The sequence below is a fragment of the Callithrix jacchus genome, chromosome 2, assembly GCF_049354715.1.
Source record: "Callithrix jacchus isolate 240 chromosome 2, calJac240_pri, whole genome shotgun sequence".
Taxonomy (NCBI): Eukaryota; Metazoa; Chordata; class Mammalia; order Primates; family Cebidae; genus Callithrix; species Callithrix jacchus.
In genome coordinates this window covers 48,584,732-48,605,741 of record NC_133503.1, presented here as the reverse complement: position 1 = coordinate 48,605,741, position 21,010 = coordinate 48,584,732, and the positions used below count along the sequence as shown (strand labels likewise).

The following is a 21,010-nucleotide window of genomic DNA, read 5'->3' as shown; positions in this document are numbered from 1 at the left end:
CTCTCCTGTGAGGTCAGCTCACTTAGAAGACCCTATCAAGCTGGGTGCAGATTACACCTGTAATCTCAACACTTTGGGAGGTCAACGTGGTCAGATCGCTTAAGCTCAGCAGTTTGAGACCAGCCTGGGCAACATGGTGAGACTCTGTCTCTACCAAAAAACCCCACAAAAATTAGTCAGGCATGGTGGTGCATACCTGTAGTCCCAGCTACTCAGGAGTCTGAGGGGGGAGGATCACCTGAGCCCATGAAGATCAAGTCTGCAGTGAGCGGTGATTGCCCACCACACTCAGACTGCCTGACAGAGTGAGACAAAAAAAAAAAGAAGAAGAAGAAGAAAAAAGAAAGACAGACTAATGTTTTTAGAGGGCATTTCTTAAGCTGGGACGATGCCACAACAAATTTGACCATTTCATCCCAATAACTGGTAAATTTAGAGGAGAAAACATCCAGTTTGAATAAATTGCCTCATGGTTTGCTTGACTCTGTCCATAGTTTCAGCCAAAGAATGGGTATGTGCAACCTACTGGGGCACAGCCTCAGTGAATCACTTGCAAGTTAAAGCATCCTGCTCTGGGTCAGGAAATCAGAAGCAAGTAACTGGGTTCAGTTCCCCCTCCTATGGCACAGAGGGACACAGGCCCAGAGAGAGAGGAAACTTACCTCAAGTTGCAGAATAAATGCGAGGAAGAACCAGGACTATGGCCAAGGCCTCCTTACTCCCAGTCAGTAATAATAACAATAAAACTATCAACTACAGCATTCTTTTATGTTAGTGTACTATATGCCAAGCACTGTGCTAAGTGTTTTCTATGCATTATTTAATTTTACATATATTACTCGAGAATGACTTTGCATAACTGAATTTATTATCCTCAGTTTACAGATGATAAGTACATTTATTATCCTCAGTTTACAGATGAGGAAATTGAAGATCAGAAGCATTAATAACACTGCTCGTAAGCAGCAGAGCTCAAATTTGAATGCAGGTCTCTATGGTTCTAAAGTCCAGGACTTGGTGCATCAATGCATGTTTAATGGAATCCTCTTTGAGCTCACGGTTCTGTCGCAAGGACTTTGGAGAAAGGATATAAGTGGGAATGGAAGAGCGGAGACATTTTTAGACTTTGGATGTTGTAACCTATTTTTTCCCCCCTGCCATTTTGGGCCCTGGCAGAAAACCAGAGAGGTGTATGGGAAGGAGCCGTGGGAATGTGAGGAAGAGGAGCTGACTGAGATCCTGGTGAGCTGAACCGGGGCAGCGTGAGCCCTGATGTATAACAAGTCCAAGGTGCTCCTGAGCGTGCACGGGTGTCTCTTTGCAAAGCATGATCCTGATCACTCTGTTCTGATCCCTCCCTCAGACCCAGCATGGGGACAGGGCTGGCAGGAGGTGGGCACCCAGAAGCACTTCACATTTCTAATCACTTGACTCTATTCTTATACAGCAAGCAGAGCTGCCAGATGCAGAGAAATATGAAATTAATAAATTTCACTTCAGTGACTTGCCCCTAACAGAACTGGAGCTGGTGAAATGTGGAATACAGATGTATTATGAGCTCAAAGTGGTGGATAAATTTCACATTCCACAAGAGGTGAGGTCAAAGCAAACATTGTTGATTTCCCCTTTTCATTTTCTTTCTTGCTTGCTTTAAAAAAACAACAAAAAACTCAATTCCTAAACTGCCTTAAAAAGAGTGTATCCTCAGCATCTAGGACCTAAAGAATTAGTCGTGTTGCACAGATGAGTCATTTATAAGAAAAGAGACACACTGTTCCTCTGTGTCCTGTGACGTGTGATGTTTTGGGTGCATTGGTTTCTTGCAGTGAGTTCTGAGTACTAAGCTAGCTCTGAAGGCTGGGAATAGATGGGCTGCCAAAAAATGGGTCCTAGAGTTAAATGAGGGCAGAAAATGTGGCCTAAACTGATTTAAACAGGGCTCATTCCCTGCAGAATTCCTTACTAAGGTTTACTGCGAGTCTAGGCGAATGGGGGACAGGCAGAGGTGTATATGGGAGGCAGTGGCATATGGTGTGCAGAATTTCCCAAACTCATTTGATTTGGATTAAAGCAGTGGTTCTCAAAGTGTTGCCCTAGACCACATCCACACCACCTAAGAATTTATCAGTCATTCACATTCTCTCTCTCTCTCCTCTTTCTCTCTCTCTCTCTCTCTCTCTCACACACACACACACACACACACACACTCCCAGCTCTGAAGAATCAGAAACTGTTTTAACAAGTCTTCCAAGTGAGTTTAATGCACAGACAAGTTTGCCACTGGATAAAAGAGTCCTTTAGCTTTCCTTTCCTGTAGGGCCCCTGTTAGCTTCTCCAAGGACAGTTACTCTCCAGGGCAGTTTGGGAATCACTGATGAAGCTGGGTCAGAGGAATGACTCATGCTCACCTCCTTTCCTAACAACAATATCCTCATAGTATTTAGCAGCTTGCAAGGCACTTTCACAGCGTGATTGCATCTATTACGAATTCTCACCTCCTGGTCCAGTGAACCAGTTACAAGTTAACAAACTTTGCTCTGGGTCAGGAAATCAGAAGCAAGTAACTCTGGCACATGGGGACGTAGGTCCAGATAAGAAGGAACTTGCCTTAAGTTGCACAGTAAATGAGAGGAAGAACCAGGACGATGGCCAAGGCTTCCTTACTCCAGCCTCAAAAGAGAGGGCCATGGGCCATGCTTTCTGCATGTTTTTGTTATTCTAACCATCATGAGACCATTTCATGTATGTCCTGCCTCACTGATATGCATGTGTTCACAGGCCCTGGTGCGGTTCATGTACTCCCTGAGTAAGGGCTACCGCAAGATCACCTACCACAACTGGCGGCATGGCTTCAACGTGGGCCAGACCATGTTCTCCCTACTGGTGGTATGGCGGGGCCGGTGGGGCTGGTAGGGTGGGCTTGCATCACACTAGACAATCTCATGCAGACTCTACATGGTAGCAACAGCATTGTTCTTCTTGTTCTATTTATTGCCTTTTAAGATTTATGTGAAAGCAGTACAGGCTTTTGTATGAAAGGATTTTAAGAATAGAGAGGCATATAAAAAAAAGTGAAAGAAAGCTGCAAGCTACCCCCAACCTCAGTCTGGTTATTTAGAGGTAACCACGTCACAAGTATTAATATTATTCAACAGTTCAGTTGGTCATCGGTCATAGTCTTTGTTTGGGGCATAATGACAATTAGAAACATACTTCATTTTTAAATGGCATGATTTCTGAAGTTAGCCTGGTAATGCAAGTCATAATAATTTGGAAATCCACTTTAAAAAAAAAAAAAACATAAGCCGGGTGCGCTGGCTCCCGCCTGTAATCCCAGCACTTTGGGAGGCCGAGGCGGGTGGATCAGGAGGTCAAGAGATCGAGACCATCCTGGCCAACATGGTGAACCCCTTCCTCTACTAAAAATACAAAAATTAGCTGGAGGTGGTGGCACACACCTGCAATCCCAGCTACTTGGGAGGCTGAGGCAGGAGAATAGCTTGAACCTGGGAAGCAGAGTTGCAGCAAGCTGAGAACACACCATTGCACTCCAGCCTGGGCACCAACAGTGACACTCCATCTCAATAAATAAATATATAAATAAATGATAAAAGATTAGAAAACCTTGGAATAGAAAAGTTTGCCATTCACCATTCAAGATGCCTGCAAACCGCCTGTTATTTGCTCCCATAAACACATCATGTGTTCTTTTCCTCAGAAATTTTCTTAGATTTCCTTAAGTTGTGGCAGTGTCTAGAGAAACAGCAGTATCAGCCAACTTTTACATTAAGCTTCCTGTAGTACTCAAATCAGGGAAAAGATAAGTGCCACATTGGATTTGGTTCAGCACCATATGCAAGCCAACGAGGCCAAAGAGGATGTCTAAAGCTGCATCCTGTTCTATTGAGTGTTTCCATGAATCTTCTCATCCACATTTTAGAGAGTTGCTCTCTAAGCCTGGGAGGCCTGATTGACTATAAAATCCAAGATTTCCCTCCAATGTATAATGAGCTTCAAACTCCCTATAACTGGTAGCCCTCCACCAGCAAGAGTGAGCCCCCAGGAAACCCATTGAAAACTTTCCTCAGTAGAAACTAACTTATCTTCATCCATTTTGAGGTTGGTAATGATTTTGGTTATCAATTGCTTTGGCCTTTGATTGTGGGAGCTATTATGGGAACGTTCAGGGAAAGCTGTTTGGGAGCAAGGAATGAGCCTGGCCAAATAGTAAGTTCTGCACCAGCAGGGAGAGAGAACAGAGTAAGCAAACCCAATATAAGTCCTTGGGGAGTGGAAAAGAGGCCACCTAGTGGTGCTTGAACAGAGTTCAGTTGAGTTTGTCGGCCCGTAAGTCTTCATAGCTCCTGAACAGGGTCCAGTGGGACACTTACTTTTTGTGGTCCCTTCATATCATACTGTAACATTGCATAACCACATTTAGTGAAAGAAGCATTACTGGATTTAATCCTGTGACATCCTGAAAGCAATTACTCCTAGCCACATGGGTAGTCTCTAAGTCTTGACTCCACAATACCTGAAGGCATGATATAGCTTTGATAAGCATCACTCAGAAGGGTTTTCTGTATTTGGCAGTGATTAGGTTATTAAGTAGAAAGGTCAGAGTGCTGTTTCCTTCATGCTGGCAGAGAAGTCTTGATCTATGATCTTGGGAAAACTCTTCCTATTTGAATGCCATCTGTTTCTAGGGAAAACCTTCCCTGGTTAGCTTTACCTGAAGGAGTCCAACAGGCGTATAGTTCCAGGACTCTGGAGGGACCTTCGGAGTTGAGAGATGGAGATCCAAGACTCAAGGTACCATGGTTTTGCAGTAGAGAACTTGGTATGGTCCCTTCCAGTGGAGTTCAAGAGCAGTCTTCCTTTGGTGTCATTTCCAAAAGACCTAATCTCTGGGTTCTAGATCATGAAAGGTCTGGTTGTCATCAATTTGTGGGTCACAAAGAGCTTCTTTAACCTGATGAAAAATAAACTTTGGCATAATGCAGTAAAGTCCTGCAGTACTGAATCATGTCAGAGTTTATAAGAGTGGAAGATAGCTGGGCATAGTGTCTAAATCTGTGGTTCACGCCTGTAAACCAACACTTTCAGAGGCCAAGCTGGGCAAATGACCAGGTCAGGAGACAGAGACCATCCTGGCTAACACGGTGAAATCCAGTCTCTACTAAAAATATCAAAAATTAGCAGGGTGCAGTGGCATGCACCTGTAGTCCCAGCTACTTGGGAGGCTGAGGCAGGAGAATTGCTTGAACCCAGGAGGCAGAGGTTGCAGTGAGCTGAGATCGAACCACTGCCATCCAGCCTGGGCAACAGAGGGAGACTCTGTCTCAAAATTTAAAAAAGGAAAAAAAAAAAAGAGTGGAAGATAAATGAGGTTCTGTTATCAGGGCCAAACATCTTCCTGTAACTGTTTCATATGGGGTCAATCTGTTTTCTGGCAGGAGTGGATCTGATTGCCACCAATTGAGAATACCTTTGACCAAGGCAATCCAATTGATTCAGTTAGCTTTGCCAATGCAATTGTGTTTATATCTTTGTAAACTGTTTTACAATTTGTCTAGTGAAATGAATACCTCTTTATCTAGATCTATAAATTTCATACAGGTCGGGCATGGTGGCTCACACCTGTAATTGCAACGTTTTTGGAGGCTGACATGGGTGGATTGCTTGAGCCCAGGAGTTCAAGGTCAGTCTGGGCAACATGGTAAAACCCCATCTCTATAAAAAATACAAAAATTAGCCAGATATGGTGGCACATACCTGTGGTCCCAACTACTCAGCAGGTAAGGCAGGAGGATCCTTTGAACACAGGAAATCGAGGCTGCAGTGAACCATGATGGCACAACTGACCTCTACCCTGGGTGGCAGAATGAGAGATTATTTCAAAAAAAAAAAAAAAAAGGAAAATGTTATACAGTTTCTGAAACACATATCAATAACACATCCATAGACTATAACTGAAACAAAGCTTAGTATTATTATTTGACAGTGCTTTCAGAAAAGTCTCTGGAGATTTTCTCAAGAATTCCCCACAAGAGAAAAATATTTTTTAAGTTTTTTTTTTCTGAGATGAGCCCTCACTCTGTTGCCCCGTATGAAGTGTGGTGATGTGATCATAGCTCAGTGCAGCCTCAAACTCCTGGGCTCACGTGATCCTTTCACCTCAGCCTCCCAAGTAGCTAAAACTACAGGCATGTACCACCATGCTGGACTGATTTATTTATTTTGGTTTTTTTATTTAAGAGATGAAGTCTCACTATGTTGCCATGGTCTTAAACTCCTGGCCTCAAGTGATCCTCCTGCTGCAGTCTCCCAAGTTGCTGGAATTATAGACACAAGCCATTAAACCTAAAGAAAAAATATTTTCTTTTAAATATTCTAAAGCTTTAAAAGTGCTATAGTATAGTGCTATAGCATTAGCCTTCCTGTATGGGAACGGTTCTATAAAACCAGAAAAGATGCATTGAAGGTGGCAGTTAAGTGAAATCCATCTGTAAGTGTTCAAATAATCCAGTGGCTGCCGGAAATGTGTTGCCTGAGATTTTTATTGTCATGTTAGCATTATGAGTTTGATTTGTCAAACTCATAGGGTCTTTTTTTGAGATAGGATCTTGCTTTGTTGCCCAAGCTGGAGAGCAGTGGTGTCATTATGGCTCACTGTAGCCTTGACCTAGGCTCAAGCAATCTTTCCATCTCAGCCTCCCAAGTAGCTGGGTCAATAGGCACTCATCACCATACTGGGCTAATTTTTAAATTGTTTTGTAGAGACAGGGTCTCACCATGTTGTTCAGGCTGGTATTGAACTCTTGGGTTCAAGTGATCCTCCTGCCTTGGCCTCCTAAGTATTTGAGATTTTAGGTGTGAGCTACCACGCCTGGCCCCAAATACTTCTTAAAACCATTTTGGCAATTATATTTATTTATTTAGCAATGGAGTCTCACTCTGTCATCCAGGCTGGAATGCAGCAATGTGATCTCAGCTCACTGCAACTTCCACCTCCCAAGTTCAAGTGATATTTCTGCCTCAGCCTCCCAAGTAGCTGGGATTACAGGCATATGTCACCAGTCCTGGCTAATTTTTGTATTTTTAGTACAGATGGGATTTTGCCACGTTGGCCAGGCTGGTCTCAAACTCCTGACCTCAAGTGATTCTCCAGTCTCAGCCTCCCAAAGTGCTGGGATTTCAGGCACCAGCCACTGCGCCCAGCCCATTTTAGCAATTTTAGAGCAGTCACCCTGTCAATATTTTGTCATAATTTCTGTCATTTTGTGTCGTCCATGATGACTCATGGAGTGCAGGAATCTAATAATGGAAGCTTTAAGGACTCATTAAGGACAGCTGGCTATTGGGGCTCTCCATAAGTCCACACTTAACATTGGATTTATATCCTTTTAAACACCAATTTTGTTCTCTAATTCAGGTGCATAGAACTGTTTATTAAATAGGTTATCATAGGTAATTTGACTTGGATCAATATTATAGAGTTCATTTGAATTGTATATCTTACCAATTTCAGTACTGGCTGACTTAGCATAAAAATCTACCAAATCAAAAAAAACCTACCAAATCTTTTTTTAAATTTTCAATTATTTTTTATTCTGCTTAATATTGAGTTAGCAGTTTTATGAACCAGTCAATTTCTTCATTGGAATTCTGGGAATTCTTCCCCAGTCCAATGGTATAATCTTATGAAGATGAAACACTTTAGGCTTATAGCTGCTCAGAAAGTAGCAGAGTGAAGAACCGTCTGTGGATGACGAGACTTTACATGGTCATAGTTAAAGATCTCATGAGCGTTCATTACAATAATGACACAATTGACAAGGAAATTTGGTTATTTCTGTCACAAACATTTTAAGACAATAACTAAAATTGTGACTGACAGTGTTATACCAGGAGTACTAGATTTCTGTGAATTGTATACAGTTTGAAACACATTAATAACACATCCATAGACTAGAACTCAAAGATTTAGCATTAATGGTATTTGACAATGTTTCCCATATAGTTTAATATATCAAATAAGCCTAATTAGTTTAATGTCTCTCTTTTTACAAGAAGAGATATCTTTTTAAGATGATCCAAAAGTTCATCTGAAAAATTCCAAAGTTAATTTGCAGTCAAGAAAAATACTTATTTTAGAATATTATTTTGGGGCCGGGTGTGGTGGTGCATGCCTATAATCCCAGCACTTTGGGAGGCCAAGGCGGGCGGATTACTTGAGGTCAAGAGTTTGAGACCAGCCTGGCCAACATGGTGAAACTCTGTCTCTACCAGAAATGTTTTTTAAAATTAGCCAGGTGTGGTGGCATGTGCCTAATCCCAGCTACTCAGGAGGCTGAGGCCATAGAATCACTTCAACCCAGGAGGCAGAGATTGCAGTGAGCCGAGATCATGCCACTGCACTCCAGCCTGGGTGACAGAATGACACTGTCTCAAAAAAAAAGAACATGACTTTGGGAAGTTTCTAAAAAACATCAAAGGTTTAAAATGCTTATTCTTTTTTTTTGAGACCGAGTCTTGCTGTGTCACCCAGGCTGGAGTACAGTGACATGATCTTGGCTCACTGCACTCTGCTTCCTGAGTTCAAGCAATTCCCCCGTCTCAGCCTCCCAAGTAACTGGGGTTACAGGTGCGTGCCACCAGGCCCAGTTGATTTTTAATATTTTTAGTAGAGATGATATTTGACCATGTTGACCAAGCTGGTCTCGAACTCCTGACATCAAGTGGTCCACCCACCTCAGCCTTCCAGAGTGCTGTGATTACAGGAAAGAGCCATTGCGCCCAGTCCAAAATAAGGTTATTTAGCCCAGTGTGGAGGCATGCACCAGTAGTCCCAGCTACTCAGGAGGCTGAGGTGGAAGGATCATTTGAACCCAGGAGGTCCAAACTGCACTGAGTTGCACTTGCACCACTGCACTCTAGCCTGGGGGACAGAGTGAGACTCTGTCTCAAAAGAAAAGAAAGGAAAAGAAAAGATCACTGTGAACAGTAGTCATTCATTTGACCAAAGTGATAAATAAAAGACTTCAAAGGCAAACACAGAAAGTTACATACTTATAGAAAGACCTTAGCTCTTTTAATACAGAAAATTCCTAAGTGATCAAAAAACCTAATAAAGACAACCTAGAGTACGGGAAATTAGTTTGATAAAGCACAGAATTGTTGTTTCCTAAGCCAATTACCTAAAAGATAAATTTCCTTTTAAAAGCAGACCAATACTCCAAGAAAATTTTGTTGTTTTAAAGAGAGGTCTAAATTCTAGTTGTGCATCAGTGTATGTTGGACATTAATGTTCAAGATAGCATTAATATCAACATTTTAGAAAAACTTAAAAATAATTTTCTTTTAATCTTAGCCAACTTAATGATAAGCAATTCCTTTCACAAGATTTCTCCTCCACAAGCCTTCTACAACTTTCTTATCCATTCAGCTTTTGTACTGTACTTTTTCCTCTTCTCATTTTGGAACAACCAGTTGTCTTAATTTAGGACAAAAATTCTCTTTTCCCCCTTAACAAAATAAAACATCCTCATGTCTACAGCTTTTTCTTACCAAAAGGACTTTTTGCGTTTTTATATAATTGCTTATAGTATTGTTTCCCTTATTTTTAGTAATAATATATTAACTCATTATTATTAATATATTAATTAAGGGTTATTAATTCTAAATAATATAGGGATATATGTTAATATATCCCTATGTTAATTAGAATTCTTAACCCTTAGTGACCTTAATTTCCAGTGAACACTAAGAGGCAAGCAAAAACTGTGAACTGTCTGTCACATCAGCAATCCGTAGGTCAATAGTCTGTGAATAATAATTTCTAGAAGCATGTACTTTCCCACAGTGCAATCTGCCACTGTGGCACAGAACATGTTTACGAACAGTCCCAAATATTTTTATTCTCTTGGTAATAAGAAATTGTAGAGGAGGCAACATTTAATCTCTATCCTCTTAGATGTTTTTTTTGAGAGATGGTTTGCTCTGTCACATAGGCTGGAGTGTAGTGCTGAGAACACATGGCTCACTGCAGTCTTGACCTCCTAGGCTCCAGCGATCTTTCCACGTCAGTCTTCCAAGTGTTAGGTTTTGAAGGGAAGGTGAGGGTTAAAGAAGGACACACACAAACAGAAAGAGGGCAGCTCAACAGCAAATGCAGGCTTTATGTCCAGCATAAAACCTACAGAAGTGGGGAGCAGCCTAATGCCAGAGCCCACCGCTGCTTATAGGATACAGGTGTGGGTGGGAGGGGTCTGGGCAGCAGGGCTTGTTGCCTGGCAGGATGTTAATAAGATGTTCTCATGATGAGGCTGTTGCGCCCTTGTCCCGGAGGGATGCCATCGTGGTATTTCTTGGACTTTTACCCAGCAAGATATGCTAGGATGTTTCTTTAGTCGGGCCTTTGTCTGCCTTGTGGTCAGGTAGTTATGCAGGATGTCTCTCACCGCCCAAACCCCTATGAAAAGTTTCACTTTGACCAAGGTCTGTAAAATAATGGGGAGGTTACAAAATGGTGCAGTTTGGACTAACACCAAGTAGCTGGAACACAGTATGCGCCACCATGCCCAGCTAAATTTTTAGTTTTGTGGAGACAGGGTCTGGCTGTGTTGCCTAGGCTGGTCTTGAACTCTTAGGCTCAAGTGGTCCTTCTGCTTCAGCCTCCCAAGGGCTGGGATTACAGGCATGAGCTGCTGTGCCTGGTCCTATCTTATTTTTTGTTTCTTTCATCTAGACTATTCTATGCACCTCATATAAGTGAAATCTGACAGCATTTGTCCTTATGTGTCTGGTGTATTTCACTTAGTATAATGTTTGAAAGCTTATCCATGATACAATTTTATGGCTGCATAGTGTTCTATTGTTGGACTTGGAAATGTTTTCAATCTTTCACTATTACAAACAGTGCCACAATATCCTTGGAGGAACTTTTCTTTGTGTATTTGTGTCCGTATTTTTGGCTCAGAGGATCGGAGACCTTTATGTTTTAATTAAAATTATTTCCCCTTCAGATCATGATGCAAATCCCTGCCCTTCCTCATCCTCATTCCTTCCCCCTTGGCTGAAATGGTCAGGCCAGAGTAGGTGCTAGGGCCAGAAGCAGGAATTCTGACCAGGCTATCACAGAAGGTGACAAGAACACCACATAGAGTGATTTCTTTCTTAAAGTCAGCATCAGCTCTCCAGAGCACTTTCCCACATTTTGTTTCAACATCCAGCATCAACAAGGAGTTAAGTGTCTGTCAGAATCATAAGGAAGGATTCTCCCAGGCTGTGCTTAAACTCGTAGACCTGGTTTGGAAGGTTTGTTTTGCCAGTCTGGCCATGTTCAGAAACTCTCCAAATCCTAAAACCTGACATCTACAAGTTTCTCAAAAATCACCTAATCTAATATGTTCCGCCCCTTGTATGTAGATTGGGTTACTGAGGTTCAGAGGGAGATGAGACCAGCTAAGGTCTACTCAGAAACAGGGTGGCCAGTTGTCTCCATTTACCTGGTACTTTCCCCATTCTGGCACCTAAAGTACCACATCCCAAAAAAACCCCTCAGCCCTGGGCAGTCCTCCGGTCAGCCTCCGGGGCCAGGATACAGCCAAGATCAGACTCATACTTCCTAGTTCTGGGCCCTCCTCCTCTCATCCGCCTTTTCAGCCCTGCTTCCAGCCCCTACACAAAGGAATGATTTGCATTCTGCTTGCCCTTCCAGACCGGAAAGCTGAAGCGCTACTTCACGGACCTGGAGGCCCTGGCCATGGTCACTGCTGCTTTCTGCCATGACATTGACCACAGAGGCACCAACAACCTCTACCAGATGAAGTGAGTCAGCCTCCCTCCCCACCCCCAGCCCTTTGGATTTATTATCCAGTTGTGTGTGGCCCCCAGGCAGGCTCACTGGCCAACAGGGAAGTCTTGTGCTCCACAGATTCCCACTGCCTTCTGTCCTTGGGATCTGAGTCTCCTCCTGTAGCAGCCAGAATAATGACCCCTCAAAGATGTCAGATTTCAAATCCCTGAGCTGGGGACTATGTTGTCTTACATTCAAAAGGGACTTTGCAGATGTGATTAAGTCAAGGATCTTGAGATACAGGGAGTACTCAAGTGGGCCCCATGTAGTCCCAAGGATCCTTATAAGAGGGAAGCAGGAGGTCAGAGAAGAGAGGCGACGCTACTCTGCTGGCTTTGTAGATGGAGGCATGGGCTACAAGCAAGGAGGTGGCCTCCAGAAACTCGAAAAAGCAAGGAAACAGATTCTCCTCTGGAGCCCCCAGAAGGAAAGCAGCCCTAAGGACCCACTTCAGACTTCATACAGAGCTGTAAAATGATGCATTTTATTGTTTTAAGCCATTAAGTCTGTGGCAGTTTGTTACAACGCCCATAGAAAACTAATGCATTAAAATCCTTTCTTGTCTCCTTCCTCTACTACCTGCTGTACTAATTTGGGCCAAGATGTTAAGTAACCAGTAATGGTTCATTCATTCATCTCATTTATTTATTTATTTGTTTGTTTGTTTATTTATTGATTTTTATAGAGACAGGGTTTTTCCGTGTTGGTCAGGCTGGTCTTGAACTTCCAACCTCAAGCGATCCACCTGACACGGCCTCTTAAAGTGCTGGGATTACAGGCATGAGCCACCACACCCAGCCCCATCTTGTATTTATAATGCTGCTAATATAGGTGGTAGGCTCTATGCTAGGCAAAGGAGGTGCTCCGATGAGCAAAACAGCCCCTGTCCTCACAGAGTGGGAGGGGGCTCTTATATTCAGACAGCCCATGAAGCATAGTTCTTGAGCCATGATCCCATTGGATCCTCACAACCACCAAGTGGGCTGGGCAGAGCAGGGATTGATGTTATCCCTACTTACACAGGAGAAAACTGAGTCTCCGCTCAGGGCCCATGGCCTGTAAGTCATTAACAAGCTCTGAATTCATGCTGCTCTGACTCTTCTCAATACTTCCATGCTGCTCTGGGGCTAGAGATTGTATTTACATTTTACATTTTGAGAATCTAAATACTTAGCACAGTGTGTGGCACATAGTAAGTGCTCAACAAATATTTATTGAATTCAGAAATGAATAGTCAAGACTCGGATATGAAGAATCAGGGCTAGACGATCTCGAAGCATGGGCCAATGCTAATGTCCCTAAAATCCTTTATTGCATTGTGTGTGTTTGTGGCTTTTTCTGGGGGAAAGGGTCCACACTATTTAGTAGATCCTCTAATGAGTTCATGACCTAAAAGTAGCTTGGAATCACTTGTGGAGAAGGTTAAAGACCGAGGCAGGAGGCTTAATATTTAGCCCTAATTTTCTATTGTCCATTCCGTATTGATTCTCTCTCTCTCCCTCTCTCTCCCTCTCTCTCTCATTCAGATCCCAGAACCCACTGGCCAAGCTGCATGGGTCCTCTATCTTGGAAAGACACCACTTGGAGTTTGGCAAAACATTGCTCAGAGACGAGGTAGGATGAGGGTCAAGGTTACACCTGCCACTGGGCGTGGATCAGAGACCCCATCTCACAAGCAGCCTGAGTGTGCCCTGGAAGCATTCTTTCCATTGGCCTGGACTGCCTCTGCCATCATCTGGGGCGGCCATTGGTCGATGGGTGACTTTACTGCCAGCATCAATTCTCTCCCATCTCGCCTGTTTTTTTTCTTAGAGCCTGAATATCTTTCAAAACCTCAATCGCCGACAGCATGAGCACGCCATCCACATGATGGACATTGCAATCATTGCCACAGACCTCGCCCTGTATTTCAAGTCGGTATTTCTTATTTTAATAGTAAGAGTAACAATGATTATATATATATATATGTATTCTATATATATAATATATATATATTTTTGAGACAGGATCTAGCTCTGTTGCCCAGGCTAGAGTGCAGTGTCACCATCACAACTCACTGCCTCCTGGGCACGAGTGATCCTCCCACCTCAGCCTCCTGAGTGTCTGGGACCACAGGAACGCCATCACACCTGGATAATTTTTTAATTTGCTATAAAGGTGGGTTCTCATTATGTTGCCCAGGCTGATCTCAAACTCCTCGGCTCAAGCCATCCTTCTGCCTGAGCCGCCCTAAGTATTGGGATTACAGGCAGGAGCCACTGCATCCAGCAACAATGATGATATTAATAAACATTATTATGTGTCAGGCACAACACGTGAGTTATGGACACATTGATTCTTGCTACAACTCTGTGAGTTAGATATTATTACCCTCATTATACAGATGGGAACACTGAGATTCAGGGCAAGAGATTTGCTAAGATTAGATCACAAATCAGTGGGAGAGACTTAGGTTAGAGCTAGGTCTTCACTCCCAGGCCTGGGTTCTTTCAACCTTGTTCTGTGAATTATGTTGATTTAATAAGCCTCCATCTGATTCAGCCAGTGTTAGCAGTTCAGGTGTTGCCTTATTCTAAGACTTGTTCCCTTTACTAGACTGGTGTGTCTTGTAGGAAGAGGACGATGTTCCAAAAGATCGTGGATCAGTCTAAGATGTACGAGAGTGAACAGGAGTGGACGCAGTACATGATGCTGGAGCAGACACGGAAGGAAATCGTCATGTGAGTTGGGATGGGGTTAAAACCTGACGCTCTTAGGCTTAGGATCACGAGGTAAGACTGTTGTTGCCCTCAACAAGCCTTTGCACTCTTTCATTTTGGAGGACTTCAACATATGAAAAAATAAAGTTATGCCAAATTCCAATTGCATAAGCCATATGCTTAATCTTTATTTTACCATTAAAAATGCAAGATAATACATTATTGTTTTATGTATCTGTATATAAAAATATGTTATTTGAAGTATTTCAATCATAATATCTAGGATTTGGGTGGTAAACTGATATAACTTTCAAGTTTTTGATACAACGAAAAGCATACTATACCAATTAAGGGTTTTGTTGTTGTTGTTGTTCTGTTTTTTGTTTTGACACAGAGTCTCACTGTGTTGCCCAGGTTGGAGTGTAGTAGCAAGATCTTGGCTGACTACAACTTCTGCCTCCAAAGTTCAAGCGATTCTCTTGCCTCAACCTCCCTAGTAGTTGGGATTACAGGCACCCACCACCTGCCCAGCTAATTTTTGTATTTTTAGTCGAGACAGGGTTTTGTCATGTTGCCCAGGCTGGTCTCGAACTCCTGACCTCAAGTGATCCACCCACCTTGGCCTCCTAACCTGCTGGGATTATAGGTGTGAGCCATCATGCCCAGCCCCAATTAAAGTTTGAGTGATAGTTAATGTGTCACTCAAAATATATAGGCTTAATTTTTTAAGTATTCTTTTACATAGGACAACAACCTGCAATATAGCTGTGCTTTCACAGATCCGTTATGGTTGATATGAAATTTACAGTGAACGGTGTGGCATTGTTGGTAATGAGACTTGTATTTAAGTTGTCTGGTGAATGTCTTTTTTCAGTTTTCTCGATGTGCTTCCATGATTCACCTCAACTGACAGTGGGGTGAGAAGTGTAAATCTGAGGACTTTTATGAATATGTGGCCCAAGCCAAAAGGTCCCGTAGCTCCTCTGTGATTCGTCCTGGGCATTGAAGGCAATGGTCAGGAAAAGTTGCAGGGGAGACAAGGCCTGACCAGTTGCCTAGGAGGCATTGCCTTATTTGTTTAGCCCCAGATGCTTCTATAAAAATGAGACTTGATTAAGTCACAAGCATTGCAAGTGTCTGCAGTAGAGAAGAGGAGACCACTGGTACAGGCTCCAGAAAGAGGGGGCAGCAGCAAGTTCCCACTCCAACCCTGCCGTTGTCCAACCAGGCCTCCTGCAAAGGTCCCCTGATCCTGGGAGCAGTGCAGTCTGCTTTCACTGAACAAGGGGTACGCTCAGCCCATGGTTACTCACAGGCTGACCAGGAGCTGCCCCTCACCCCCGACTATTTATTTATTTATTTTTGAGATAGGGCCTTGCTCTGTTGCCCAGCCTGGAGTGCAGTGACAATCAAGGCTCACTGAAGCCTCAACCTTTCAGGCTCAAGCACTCCCCTGAGCTCACCCTCCTTAGTGGCTGGGACTACAGGAACAGCCACTACACCTGGCTACTTTTTGTATTTTTGGCAAAAACAGGTTTTGCCATGTTGTGCAGGCTGGTTTTGAACTCCTGAGCTCAAGTGATCTACCCACCTTGGCCTCACAAAGTGCTTGGATTACAAGTGTGAGTCACCATGTCCATCCACATTTATTTATTTGTAATTTCAACTTTTATTATACATTAAAGGATACATGGGTAGGTTTATTACATGGGTATATTGTGTGACACTGTGGTTTGGGTGCAGACGATCACATTACCCAGGTAGTGAGCATAGCACTCAGTAGGTGGGTTTTTAGCCCACACTCTCCTCCCTCTCCCATCTGGTAGCCCCCAGGATCTACTGCTGCCGCCTGTGAGTCCATGTATATTTAATGTATAGTTCCCACCTATAAGTGAGAATATGCAGTGTTTGGTTTTCCATTCTTGTGTTAATTCGCTTAATATAATAGCCTCCAACACCATTCCTGTTGCTGCAAAGTCCATGCTTTTTCTTTTTTATGGCTGCATAGTATTTCATGGTGTATGTGTACTACATTTTTTTTATCCAATCCACGGTTGATAAGCACCGAGGTTGATTTCGTGTTTTGCTGTTGTGAATAGCACTGTGAGGAAGATGCAAGAGCATGCATCTTTTGGTAGAATTATTTGTTTTCTTTTGGATACATACCCACTAATGGGATGTTGAGGCAAATGTAATTCCGCTTTAAGTTCTTCGAGAAATCTCCAAACTGCTTTCCACAGTGGCTGAACTACTTTATATTCTCACCAGCAGTGCATAAGTATTCCTTTTTCTCCACAGCCTCACTAGTATCTCTTATGATTTGCCTTTTTCTTTTCTTTTTTTTTCTGAGATGGAGTCTCACTCTGTCACCCAGGCTGGAGTGCATCAGTATGATCTCAGCTCACTGCAATTTCCACCTCCTGTGTTCAAGCAATTCTTGTGCCTCAGCCACCACAGTAGCGATGACTACAGGCACCTGCCACCACACCCAGCCAAATTTTTTGTATTTTTTGGTAAAGATGGGGTTTTACCATGTTGGCCAGGCTGTTCTCAAACTCCTGACCTCAAGTGATCTGCCTGCATCGGCCTTCCAAAGTACTAGGATTACAGGCATGAGCTGCAGTTCCCAGATTTCTTTAGACTTTTTAATAATTGCCATTATGACTGGTGCCAGATGGTATCTCATTATGGTTATTTATTTATTAATTTCTGGGTTTTTTCCTAACGTTTTTCTTTTTCTGATTTCTGTAGCTGGACATTTCAAAATGGCTCAGCAGAAGGACTGAATAGTTGGAAGGAACACCCTGCTGTTGGATAGAGGGACTTGATATTAGAAAGTTGTCTATTCTCCCTAATTAATTATTCATTTAAGGGTGATTAAAAAAAAAACTTGCTTTATTCCAGGGGAATTAGGAAGCTGATTGAAAAATTTTTATTTGAAATGAGTATTCAAAAATAGCCAGAAAAAGAAAAAAGATAAAAAAGAATGGCTAGAAAACTCTGACATAGAAGAGTAATAGTGGTAACCAGCAGAACTAAAGAAGTTCAGTCCTAGGCAGGAGAAGTCATTCACATCAATGGGACGATCTTAAGGACTATGACTGTGCTCAAAGCAGATTTTATACCAGTGGAAAGAGGTGTAAGTTCATCAGTGGTGTTGGGACAATGGGAGGGCCACGAAGTTAGATCCTTACCTCACTCCTTACACCAAAATAAACTCCAGATGAGTTAAAAATTTTAAAGTAACAAGGGAAAGAAAAGAGAGCATGAAGAAAGCATGAAAGAATTAAGAAGAATAATTTCAGAGCAAGATTTTCAAAATGTTGCATGAGGCTGGGTACAGTGTAATCCCAACAATTTGGGAGGTCGAGGCAGGCAGATCATCTGACGTCTAGAGTTGGAGACCCGCCTGGCCAACATGGTGAAATGCCATCTCTACTAAAAACCTGTTTCTACCAAAAATTTAGGTAGGTGAGATGGTGGGCACCTGTAATCCCAGCTACTCGGGAGGCTGAGGTAGGAGAGTCCCTTGAACCCAGGAGGCGAAGGTTGCAGTAAGCCAAGATTGCGCCTCTGCACTCCAGCCTGGGTGACAGAGCAAGACTCCATCTCAAAATAAATAAATAAATAACACATGAAATCCATGAAGTCATAAAATTAGATGGAGAAATCTATGAAATAATTAAGGTTTTCTGTACAACACAAAAAACACATACCCTAAGTAGAAATGTAAGTGATGAGCTGGGAGAAGATATTTGCAACAATTCTAAGAGAAAAAGATCTAATTTCTTCAGTAAATAAAGTGTTAATACAATTCAAGAAAAAGACTAATCCAATAGAAAACTGGAAAAAGGTGCAAACTGACAGTTCCCAGGAAAGTTACAGTGGGATATCAACCTAAGAAAAGATATGACTATAAAACTACAGTGAGATATAATGTTTGACTCCTATTGGCAAAGATGAGAACATTTGCTAACATACTGTGTTGGGCAGATTGAGGGAAAGGGCCACCTCATTCCCCATGTGGGAGTGTAAACAGGCTCAGTCTTTGTGGAGGGGGATTTGGCAACACCTATCAAAGCTGTACGTGCTCATGCCCTTTGACCCAGCAATCCCACTTCCAGGATTTCCTCTCCAGATATTCTCCCACACATACACAAAGCATGCGTATGGAGTTGTTTGTTCCAGCATTGATTGTAACACAAACAAGATTGAAAACAATCTAAATACCTAGCAGTGGGGAACTAGGTCAAAGAAACGATAACACTTTAACACTTTCGTACAATGGAGTATCCTACAGACTTAGAAAGAAATGACATCAAATGAAAGGTATTATGTTTAACTTAAAAAAAGAAAAAAAAAGCCAGGAGCAGGATCCCAATCGTTGTCAAAGTGAAGATGATGCTTATGCAGGCACCCTCAGATGATGGCACACACACCCCCGAGGAACTCGTGTCCTTCCAGGTGTTTATCAGCATGGATAGCCTTAAGGAAATCCGTGTTTTCTTTCCTAATATTAATCTTCCTGAGAAAGAAGCAGCGCAGTAGGCACAGCATTCTCTCTCTTTCTCACCCTACAAAATAAAGCCAACTCCACTCTTTCTTGTATCTTCCTGCAATGCATTGTCCTAGAGACAAAAACCTCTGGGCTTTGAAATACAGGATGACTATTTCAAATACAGTCATCCCTGGGTGTGCTCAGGGGACCGGCTCCAGGACCTCCTAGTAAACGAAAATCTGTACAAACTCAAGTCCTGCAGTCAGCCTGGAAAAACACTTGGATATGAAGAGTCAGCCCTCCCTATACGTGGGTTTTCCACCTTGCAATCCATGTTCAGTTGAAAAAAACTTCATGAGTAAGTGGCTTGCATAGTTCAAACCTGTGTTGATCAAGGGCCCACCGGACGGGTGTTGTCACAGCCTCTTGTAATTAAGGCATTATAAATCTAAGGAAGGGGCCAGGCCCAGTGGCCACATCTATAATCCCAGACCTTTGACAGGCTAAGGCAGGTGGATCACTTGAGGTTAGGAGTTTGAGGCCAGCCTGGCTAACATGGCAATACCCATCTTTACTAAAAATACAAAACTTAGCCAAGCGTCATGGTGTGTGCCTGTAATCCCAACTACTTCAGAGGCTGAGGGAGGAGAATTGCTTGAACTGGGGAGGCAGAAGTTGTAGTAAGCTAAGATTGCACCCCTGTACTCCAGCCTGGATGACAGCCAGACTCTTTTTAAATTTTTGTAGAGATGAAAAAGGGTCTGACTATGTTGCCCAGGCTAATCTTAAACTCCTGGGTCTGGCAGGCACAGTGGCTCACACCTGCATCTCAGCACTTTGGGAGGCGGAGGCGGGTGGATCACGAGGTCAGGAGTTTGAGATCAGCCTAGCCAACATGGTGAAACCCCATCTCTACTAAAGATACAAAAAATTAGCCAGGCATGGTGGTGCATGCCTGTAATCCCAGCTACTCCAGAGGCTGAGGTAGAATTGCTTGAACTTGGGAGGCGGAAGTTTCAGTGAGCTGAGATTGCACCACAACAGCCCAGCAACAGAGCAAGATTCTCTCAAAAAAAAAAAAAAACAAAACTCCTGGGTTCAAGCCATCCTCCCACCTTGGCCTCTGAAAGTGCTGGGATTAAAGGTGTGAGTCACTGGACCCAGATTTATTGTTCGAGTTTTTACAGCTTTAATTTCCAGGCACTCCCCCTGAATCCCACCCCCATTCCCAGCCAGTGGGTGGGGTTGAACAGAGGGACAGCAGCAATGAATGATTTTTCCTTTAAATATCTTACTGCTTTCAGAGAATGTATCACTGTCCAGGGACCATGAAACTGAGCAAGGCACATCAGTAATGAGTACTGAAGGTGGCAGCAACTGATTGAACCCACACTACTGGCTTCTTTCCATCATCTGTCTTTACAATTTTTTTCTTTCTTTTTTATTTGGCCAATAGTCTCTCAACAGAATCATGTTATCTATTATCTATCTATCTATCTATCTATCTATCTATCATCTATCTAATCTACCTACCTACCCTCCATATACTTCTACCTTTCTTAGAATTAAAAATAAAAGGTAAATTGGATGTGTTGTAACATGCTTATTTAAATTTAAAAATAGGAGTTGGGCATAGTGGCTCACACCTGTAATCCTAGCACTTTGAGAGGCTGAGGCACAAGACTCAGCCTTACAAAAACTCAGCCTTACGAGAATCGCTTGAACCTGGGAGACAGAGGTTGCAGTGAGCCATGATCTCACCACCATACTCCAGCCTGGATGACAGAATAAGACCCTGTCTTGATTTTTTTTTTAATTATCCAGGTATCGTGGTGCATGCTTCTTGGGAGGCTGAGGTGGGAGGATCACTTGAGCCCAGGAGTACCAGGCTACAGCTAGCTATGATCATGCCACCGCACTGCCCTCAAGCCTGGGCAACAGAGACTCTAGTTA

At 42.8% G+C, this 21,010-nt stretch overlaps 1 protein-coding gene across 2 annotated transcripts in view; it reads left to right on the top strand.

Moving 5' to 3' along the window:
- Positions 1 to 21,010, top strand: part of PDE6A (phosphodiesterase 6A) — an 88,818-nt gene that overhangs the window by 48,505 nt on the left and 19,303 nt on the right. For both annotated transcript variants that reach the window (XM_035288368.3, XM_035288373.3), the window contains exons 11-17: positions 1,177 to 1,242; positions 1,448 to 1,594; positions 2,779 to 2,886; positions 11,723 to 11,832; positions 13,387 to 13,474; positions 13,673 to 13,773; positions 14,473 to 14,580. In XM_035288368.3, the coding sequence (XP_035144259.1) occupies positions 1,177 to 1,242; positions 1,448 to 1,594; positions 2,779 to 2,886; positions 11,723 to 11,832; positions 13,387 to 13,474; positions 13,673 to 13,773; positions 14,473 to 14,580 (728 nt within the window). The remainder of the gene's footprint in view (positions 1 to 1,176; positions 1,243 to 1,447; positions 1,595 to 2,778; positions 2,887 to 11,722; positions 11,833 to 13,386; positions 13,475 to 13,672; positions 13,774 to 14,472; positions 14,581 to 21,010) is intronic.